Source organism: Caenorhabditis briggsae (assembly GCF_000004555.2).
Source record: "Caenorhabditis briggsae complete genome, chrI, whole genome shotgun sequence".
Classification (NCBI taxonomy): Eukaryota; Metazoa; Nematoda; class Chromadorea; order Rhabditida; family Rhabditidae; genus Caenorhabditis; species Caenorhabditis briggsae.
This window is the reverse complement of record NC_013489.2, coordinates 7,575,861-7,585,650: the sequence shown is the minus strand read 5'-3', so window position 1 is coordinate 7,585,650 and position 9,790 is coordinate 7,575,861. Positions and strand designations below refer to the sequence as shown.

The 9,790-nt window shown below is 36.5% G+C and overlaps 2 protein-coding genes across 2 annotated transcripts; both read left to right on the top strand.

Annotated features, from left to right (window-relative positions):
• Positions 1 to 4,184: 4,184 nt before the first annotated feature.
• CBG12035 lies at positions 4,185 to 6,191 on the top strand (the record flags this gene model as incomplete). The annotated part of the gene is made up of 7 exons (XM_045237518.1): positions 4,185 to 4,319; positions 4,378 to 4,875; positions 4,918 to 5,236; positions 5,281 to 5,483; positions 5,747 to 5,799; positions 5,961 to 6,074; positions 6,125 to 6,191. 7 exons carry the CDS (start codon positions 4,185 to 4,187, stop codon positions 6,189 to 6,191), a joined length of 1,389 nt encoding a protein of 462 aa, XP_045094740.1.
• A 1,802-nt stretch (positions 6,192 to 7,993) lies between these two features.
• On the top strand, positions 7,994 to 9,528 carry CBG12034 (the record flags this gene model as incomplete). The annotated part of the gene is made up of 3 exons (XM_045237513.1): positions 7,994 to 8,059; positions 8,111 to 8,335; positions 9,526 to 9,528. The coding sequence occupies 3 exons, from the start codon at positions 7,994 to 7,996 to the stop codon at positions 9,526 to 9,528; spliced, it is 294 nt and encodes a 97-aa protein (XP_045094739.1).
• Between the last annotated feature and the right edge of the window lie 262 nt (positions 9,529 to 9,790).

Sequence of the window (9,790 nt, the reverse complement as noted above, 5' to 3'; positions counted from 1 at the left end):
AAAAATAAATAAAAAAATCACACCTCTGTGCTCTGTATTCCAGAATCCCGCTAATATCATTTAGTATACACACGATATCCCCAATTAACTGTGCATAATTTTCCAATTTTCCTCCATTATCGAATCCGATTTTTCAATTGAGAAACCCCTGGATAGAAATCGCACCATCTGCTCGACGTTCATTCGAATTCGTTCTATCTTTGATTTTCTAATTCGCTCACAATTCGGGAACGACGAAGGCAGATGTCGTTATGTGGTGTGCTCGCTGAGGAGAAGATTCGTCGCCGACAATTAATCATTGTCTGCACTAGTGAAGGCGGACGGCAGCAACCGCCGTTCGGATTACACCATCGGAACCACTTCGAGGCCACCCAGTGTTTACAAACAATAGAAATATTCTAATTGAGAGTTGCCGCATTCATGGTCACTGGTTCATATACAATGTTTCATGATGATGAGACTTCACTCATTATTTTGTTCTACAAGATTACAAGGTTCTGGTTGACAATTGTTTCTAGGTCAGAGAGAATGACGAATAGAATAAGTTCATCCTTCCCGAAGATTTCGAACTTTGAACGCGGCGTAAGATATCAATATCTTTCGAAACAAACCTGCCTATCCCAGTTGGCATGACCAATTGATCAATTTCTGGAAAAAGAACCATGTTGTCAAAGAAAAGAAGAAAAAGAAGACGTACTTGACAGCTATATCGAATGCTTCCGCGTACTCCACTGCGGAGAAGCTATCTTCAGAAAAACGTGTAAACGCCAAATTTGGGNCGCGGTCTTTCCGTTCTTTGTTTCCGTTGCGTTTCTTACAGTTTCGTTTATTTCGGATTTAGAATCTTTCCGATTTGTACGGTCTCGTAGGATTGAAAGGAATGGATGAAACTGGGAAAGGCTGAAAATTTAAAAACAAGCTTTCTTTATTATAGGATAATAAAATAATATATGCACACACTGCAATAAGTAACTAATATTTGATAAGAGACCAAAATCGAAACAGATTTCAGAAGACCAAAGAGCGAGAGATTAGGAGACTTCTTTCAGATCTGAGTAAAACTTTTATTAGAAGAGCCGATTGTTCAATTGTTCTTAGGCATCTCCAGATAGCACTTCTAATACATGTTTTACGGTACACATTCAGTCCAGCAGTATGTCACCCAAACTTTCAACTTTGAGCCCACATATTCCTTGCGATAGATATCAAAAAGTGATCAACTGACAAAATAATTTTGATAGTTTGATAAACATTTTATCAGTGGACTATTATTTTATATCTTTCACATGAAATGAGATATATAGGCTCAGAGTTAACGGTTTGGGAGGCACTCGATTAGATTGTTTACGGTATCTCTTCATATAAAGTGAAAAATAAATAAAAAAATCACACCTCTGTGCTCTGTATTTCAGAATCCCGCTAATATCATTTAGTATACACACGATATCCCCAATTAACTGTGCATAATTTTCCAATTTTCCTCCATTATCGAATCCGATTTTTCAATTGAGAAACCCCTGGATAGAAATCGCACCATCTGCTCGACGTTCATTCGAATTCGTTCTATCTTTGATTTTCTAATTCGCTCACAATTCGGGAACGACGAAGGCAGATGTCGTTATGTGGTGTGCTCGCTGAGGAGAAGATTCGTCGCCGACAATTAATCATTGTCTGCACTAGTGAAGGCGGACGGCAGCAACCGCCGTTCGGATTACACCATCGGAACCACTTCGAGGCCACCCAGTGTTTACAAACAATAGAAATATTCTAATTGAGAGTTGCCGCATTCATGGTCACTGGTTCATATACAATGTTTCATGATGATGAGACTTCACTCATTATTTTGTTCTACAAGATTACAAGGTTCTGGTTGACAATTGTTTCTAGGTCAGAGAGAATGACGAATAGAATAAGTTCATCCTTCCCGAAGATTTCGAGTGTTTTTTAAAGTTTCATAGTAGAAGAGGCCCGAAGAAAGGAGCCATAAACTTCTTAATCTTCCGACTTTTTACTTTCTATGATTCCTCGAACTTCTTGTAAACTCGAAAAGTTTGGAAATTCTTAAAATCTCTCCGAAACCGAAAATAATTACCTACAATTTTTCGTATAAGTCCAAAAAAAAACTGAAAATATAAGATTCCCGAAAAGTCGGTAATTCTTAGAAATTCAAAAGTTTCCCTTTTGTTTTTCAGGATATCATATGCTCAAGAATTGGCTCAACTGTCGAATGGTATCCAGTTGTGAGAATCGTCCTAATATTCTATTCATCACTGGTTCATTCACCCAAATTAGCATGCATCGTCTTCTGTCTTCATGGCGTTGTTCTCTCCTCGTTTCCCCTTCTGAACCAATCGTCACTCTTCTTGTTCCGGTGCTCCCCATTGATTCTTTTCTCCCCAACTTCTCTGCGTCTTTTCTATGCTTCTTCTTATTCTTCATCTTCTACTCCTTCTTCTTTTTTCTTTTCTCCATGCTCAGTTGTAGTCGTTGCTCTCTTTTCAGGAAAACACACCGAATTCGCATGTTTGGGGCTCGTTTCCCATGCCTCTTCCCTCTTCCGAAACACCATTATATTGAAATGGAAACACTTGCACACAGATGTTAATCTGATACTACTTTTCTTTTTCTTTCTCAAAACCAAAAATTTCTGAATCCAAATTGTCTCGATCCATTTTGTTTACACTCGGTTTCCATAACAATGATTGGGTCCAATTGGTTTGCAAAGGCAAACGTTTAAGAACATTCGATGTGTATTGTTTTCAATGCATACTGTAGCATTTTGAACCATTACAAACTGTTTTGAATACAAGAAACATCGAGCATCACTTCAACCAAAACTTTTATTGCATGAAAATGTCACCGTAAAACCTGCATTAGAAGGGCCGGCCCTTTTATTGTTCCAAGGTACCTCCGGAGGGCTCTTCTATTACAGGGTCCTTCAATTAGAGGGGGCCCTTATATTTTTCCAGCCATTTTTTTCAGAAAAATTTTCATCAAAAAATTCAGTGAATTCTCGTTTGAAATCCAAGAAAATCTATCAATTTCACCGAAACTGAGCAAGTCTTTTGGCAAAAAAAGTGTTCCGACGGTTTTTTTTGAAATTATGGGAATCCCGAAATATTTTTGACTGTAAACGTACAGAAATTCATTATTTTGAATAACACATTTTGAAGGAGACCCTTCTATTACAGGGGGCACTTCTGTTTTCCCAAGCTCCTCTCGGGGGGCCCTTCTGTTGGAGGAGTCTTTCTATTGAAGGGGCGGAAAAATTGTCATGTAATTAAGGCGTCCCACCTACAGTACTGGCCAAAAAGAATGCGTCGACAGGACTGTAACTTTCTTCAAAATATAGCTAAAGTGTAAAACTTTTTTTGTAAAATGTAGCAAATAACCTCATAAAAATATTCTGAAACATTTTTACCCATAAAACGGAAAACAACTTTTTTGGCAACAAAATTCACTTTTTTGAAAATTTCGGATTTTTGGATTTTTCCAAATTTTTGAAAAAAAAACCTCCAAAAACCCGAAATTTTCCAAAAAGTGAATTTTAAAAAGTTGTTCTCCGTTTTCTGGGTAAAAATGTTTTAGAATATTTTTTTCTAGGGTTATTTGCTACATTTTACAAAAAAGTTTGACACTTTAGCTCTATTTTGAAGAAAGTTACAGTCAAAAAACCTGTTGAGTCGACAGTGTCGACGCATTCTTTTTGGCCAGTACTGTAGGTTTCTCCCTTGCACGGGAACTCAAATCCTAGTCCCTATTCGCCACCTGTTTCAGCAAAATTTTTACTTTCAACGGAGTTTTGGGGATTTCAATGTTTTAACTTTTTTGCATTCATATTAGGAAAATACATCACTTTTTAAATTTTTCAAGGGAATAAAAGTTTTCGGTCGGAGTCCCCCTTCAAGACTTTTACTGATACAAGTTATAAGTTGTACTTCATCACAACACTTTGTTATTTCAATGTTTTCTAAAATGCTCTAAGCCTCGAACTGCGTAGCCGTTTCGCACTATGTTTGCCCTTCCATACTAACAAAATTTGTGTATGCTTTTCGATTCTTCCCACTCTTTTCCGCTACCACCTTGTTCCATGTCTCACTTCCTAGTCTTTTTTTTCGCATCTTTCCCTTTTTTTTCTTACACCAAACAGGATTTTTGAGTTCTTAACCATTGAAGGTTGAAAGATGAGCGAAGAGGATGAACTGGCTCAGTTGAGATCGAACGCCGACAACTTATCCAGATGTCTTCATGTTTTATTAGAAAAAATTGAAAATATCGAGAAGAAAAATGGAAAAGAACAAGATGCGAACAGCACAAAGGTAACTTCTTTGAGATCTGAAAAATAGAAATCTACAGTATTCCTTTCTTCATTTTCAGAGTAGCGAAACTTCGTCATCAAATAAGAATGATGGGAAAGAGAAATTTGAACAAGTGGAAATTGAAGAGAAGACTGAGATTGATCCAAAAACTGGGCTAAAGAAGAGAACGATAGTAACAGAAAGAGTTTTAACAACTAAAACTTTCCATGCTCTTGCCCTCGATGGACCATCTCCAACGATGACTCCGATTCTCCGTTCATCTGGAACGAAATCGCACAATTATGCACCGATTCATCAATCTGCTATCCTTCTTCCTCAATACCAATCCAGACAGACAACCGTCGATGCTGGGCAATTATCTCAGGTGGAGGTGGAAAAGCATGGAGGACATCTGGTCGTTACGAAAATCAACGAGAAAGCAAATTATGATTTGAGACCGGGAGACGTTGTTAGGCAAATTAATGGAAAGGACGTTTATTTTCGAGCCGATATCGAAAATTTGAAGGGAAACGTTGAATTGACTCTCGAACCAGCTGCTATTCATTGTGCACCTCCGGTATAATTCTTTACACAGTTCAAACATATTAATGATTTTCAGAATTTCTTCCGAATCCAGGACATTTACAGTTCTGCAGAAGACGCGGATCGTCCATGTCTCTGGTTGGATCTCGAAGTTTCGACAGGAGATGTTATACAAATTTTGAGTAAAGATGACAAATGGATGCAAGTGAGAAAATTGAGTGATTTAACGCAAGTCGGATACCTTCCCGCCAGTCTAGCAATGGAAAAACTTTCAATGTTGTGTCCATTTGGAAGGAGAACTCTTGTTCTTTTGGGAGCAGTTGGTACTGGAAGAAGAGATATCAAATCCATGCTTCTCCGACTTGCTCCACACTATTTTTCTACCATCGTTCCATGTGAGGAATTTATTCTGATTTACATTCAAAAATATCAATTTCAGTAACATCTAGAGCACAGAGACCTGGAGAAGTGGAGGGAAGAGAGTATCAATTTGTGAGAAAGGAAGCCATTTATCAAAAAATTCGAGAAGGAGGAATGGTTGAGTGGGGTGAACTCGATAATCAGTTGTATGGAACATCAGCAGATGCAGTTCGAAATGAGGTCAGAAGTGGAAGAATGTGTATACTGGATGCTGCGACTCAGGTAGTGTTAATTGGTCGTTCGAAAAGAGTGGTCACTTTGTTCAAGTCAATTTTTATGAAGAGAAAATAAGAATCTATAAGAGATGTATTTGGAGTTTATAACTTTTTGCTAGCTTAACGAAAGTTGAGCAATTCTATTTGAGTAGAACTCTGGAAATTTGGAGACGTAAACCCCATTGTAAGGACAGACAGAGGTAAAAGTGACCACTTCTTTTCGAGCAACCTGATACATAAGTCTGAAGTTTTAAACATTAAATTTTTCAGAGTGTGAATTATCTTTACAACGCGGAATTTATGCCGTTTGTTGTTCACATAGTGCCACCACCAATAGAAGAATTCACCCAACTTGAAGCTGTTCGGAGAACTCATAGGTAGGTTTTCGAGATACAGTGTTAGAGGTAAAAATGAAAAGAAACTTAAAGCCCATAAATCCCAAGTTTGAGCATTTTACGGCTAATTTTGAAATCTCGGTATTCAGAACACGAGCTCAACTTCAATCCATTTGTGACGAAAGTGCAAAAATCGGCCAGGAATGCAAATCTCGCATTCATCTTACTCTTGTCAATAGAAATATTGATGTAACATTTAAACGGTATTATTTATTCCAATCTATTTATTCCAATCCAAAAATGAAAACTTCAGACTTGTGGATGCATTGGAAACACTTCGTTATGAGACTCAATGGGTTCCTCACAGTTGGATGTGCTAGCATTCTTCTAGAATAATGAATGGATCACTGCCAATTCTTTTTGTCTTAATCCCATTTTGTTTCTATTTTCTCATATCCATCTAGTCGATCTCTCTGTATCTCTCAACCCTATTTTTTTCCTGCTGAAATAAAGATGAATACCGTAAAACCTCTAATAGAACGACACCCGGATCGTCCACTTTGAGCCTATATATCTCACTTCTTTTGAAAGATATCAAAAAGTGGTTAACTAGTAAATGTTTATCAGGATATCAGCAACATTTTACTAGTTAGCCACTTTTTGATATCTTTCACAGAAAATGAGATATGTAGGCTCAAAGTGGACGATCCGGGTGTCGTTCTATTAAGGTTTTACGGTAGTTGTGAACAATTTTATAGATCTTTTGAAACTGAGAACTTATATTTATTTATTTATTTTGTGATATAAAAACGAAATGATGTTCAAAGTCTGACATCCTTATGACATTTCTTATTCAAATCAAAAACGAGATCTACTTCTTTTTGAAAAAATTTAACGGAAAATAACGTTTATGGAGAATTTCAAAATTTGGAAAAAGCTGGACTTTTTCCAATTTTTGAAGGCCCAGCGGACCTGGTGTCTGATAGAATTTTGGCAAAAATTATTTTCTTAGCAAGTGAAATCCGTTTTTTATGGATCAAATCTTTTGACACCATAGAAAAGTTGTAACAGGCAAACAAACAAACGAAAAACTAGGAACAAAGTTCTATTGAGAGCTCGAGAGTTTTCTTTAAACCTCAGAATTTTTCAATTTTATACTTTCTAGTTTTCATTCACATCGTTTATCCCTCATCTCTTTATAATCTTTTTTTATTTCCGAAAAGGTTAAGGTTTTTTTCAGAATGGATTTGGTTTGAAGCCAAAGCTTTAACTTTATTATTTATCCCGGTTTATGTCAATGATATGAAAAAGTTGTCTGCTTGCAAATTGTTAATAATAATATGTATAATAAATATTTTATCAGTTGACACATTTTTGATATATTGCATAGGAGCCAAGAAAAGTTAGCTCAAACTTGACAGTTTGGGGGCCCTTCTATTACAGGTTTTACGGTAGCTAGAATGTTATTCACGTTTTGTTCCTTTTTGAGATTCCTACAAATCCTCTCAAGGTTTTAAAAGGAAACGGGATCACTCCGGAATTTCGAAGTATTCCTAATTCCCGGATTTCAAAAATGCGAAACATGAAGATTCCGAAAGTCCTTAAAATTGAAAAAGCGGGAAAATATTTTTAAAAACTGAAAAATTCATCTAACTAATCTCGGTTGTCCCCTATTCATTTGTTCTCATTTCTTGTCTCCATATCTTTTTAAATTTTCCATCCCCATTGTTTTTTATCGTTTTTATTATCTTTTTTGTTTCCAAATCGCTCATTCTAAAGCCATACACGCAGTCTAGAATGCAAATTTCAAATTCATTCAACCTAGTCATCAAAAATATTTATGTTGTAGTCAAACTGTGTTTTTATCTCCTTCGTTCATCCCAAACCAACATGAAGAATTCCAGAGTTACAAGTTCATTGGAATGGCTTCTTCGGGACATTTATCAGATTCACTGAATGGTCAGCAGTATTTTTCAGAGTAATGCACTTTTATTCTTTCTTTGTTCTTCATTTCTCTCATAGTCCATTCATCTATTCCCATAACTCCTACGCCTTTTTTGTGTCCTAAATGAAAATGAGTGGCTGCTGACTCTTCTATTTGCACACCTTGCTTCCGAGCTCCCAGTTCTGCCCAAATCAAATTCGTTTTCATCCATTTCAACATCCAAAACTCCCTATAATCATGAGATTCCGTTTTTTGTGCCTTTTTGCAACTCTTGCAACTTTCACTACAAGTTTTGCAGATGATGTGAGCTATATTTTGTTTTATTATTAGTTTATAAGAGAAAAACAATTTTAGAGTAAATCCAGCTTCGTAGAACAGCTACTATCAGATGATGGGAATAAAACTAACAACACTGATGCCACAGATGGAAAAGAAACAATTGAGGAACAATACGATGGAGATAACTCCATTTCGTTGACCAACGGAACTGATAAATCTTCTTCTAATCCAACAAGTTCCGTTGGTCCAGATGCCAAAACGACGACACCAAAGTCCAAACCAAGAGCTCCTTCCTTCACAGTCTGGTCGTTTTTCAGTGAGTTGTTTCAGAGTATTCCTAGAATCGGATGATTCCTGAGGTGGGAATTTTATTATGAATCAGTTATTTTGCTGAATAACTCGTTTCGTAAAATTTGATATTTGAAAATATTTTATTCTGAATATTATTTCAATTTCGAAGAAATATTTTTCATACTTGTCAACCGGGCCCTCCCAAAGTTTCGTTTTGAACCAAAAATTTTGGACCAGCTGAATCATATATGATAGAACTTGACGAGTACTTCGGTATGATCTTATTTGGAAAACTGACTCTCTTGTCTATGAACAAAGTTACAGACGAAAGGGACCGAAAAAATTCAAGGAAAGGCCTAGCCCGGGTCAGCTACTTCATGGCTTCTAACTTTGTTCCCAGACAAGACACAGTTTTCCGAATAGTACCTAATTAATTGTAGTACTCGTCGAGATCTATCATATCTGATTTTGGTCCAAGAATTTTTATTCAAAACGAAACTTTATGAGAGCCCGATTAACAAGTATGCATTTTTTGAGTTTTCTTTCCTGAAGAAAACCCTTCGAGGCATGATTTTACAGGATTCTAAAATATGGAATTTTGAAACAGTGTGTTACTTGATTATTATTATTTTCAAAAATTATATTGCCAATAATCCTAGCTGAAAAGTTGAACCAATCAACGATCTGGACTAAACAAACATTCTGTCATGATTCACCAAAAACCATTGTTTACTTTCAAAAAAGAGCCGCCCTGTTTTTCTAGCTGAAAATCCAAATAAAACTGTAATGAAACACAGCAATTTTTTAAAAACATGTCCACTTTTAAATACCGTAAAACCTGTAATAAAACGGGCAACTTGATTCCTAACTTTGAGAAAATTTATCTCGGTACGTGTAAAAGATATAAACCAAATGTCAACTGATGAATTGTTTATCATAATACCACAAAAATTTTATCAGTTGGCACATTTCTGATATCTTTCACAGGAACGAATATGAATTAGCTCAAACTTAACTGTGTGTGGGCCCTTCTATTACAGACTTTGCGGTAGAAATATGATAAGACTTCTGAATATAAAATGTTGTTTTCAGTTGGAATCTTTGTGGCATTCCTCATCATCGGACTAGCTGTATTTGCTCTTAAATTCTTTTGCCAACGAAGAACACCAGGGAACAATGTTCCATATACGGCTTATCAGTGATACATTTATGCTCCTACCTACCTTGTTGTGATTTTGTGAATAAACCGAAATGTAAACCAATAATCAGTTTTGTTCTAATGTTCGTAACCCACTTCTCTTTTCCTTTCTCTTCTTTTGTGACCCTTCCTTCGAGATCTCCAGGAGATGACCACCGAACTGCAAAATCTAGAGATAATTTGGATCGAAGAGATCCGAGACACCAAGATGCAATAAGAAAAGAAAGTTACAGCGCGACGGACCGAGTAGGAGGCGGTAGCGGTGA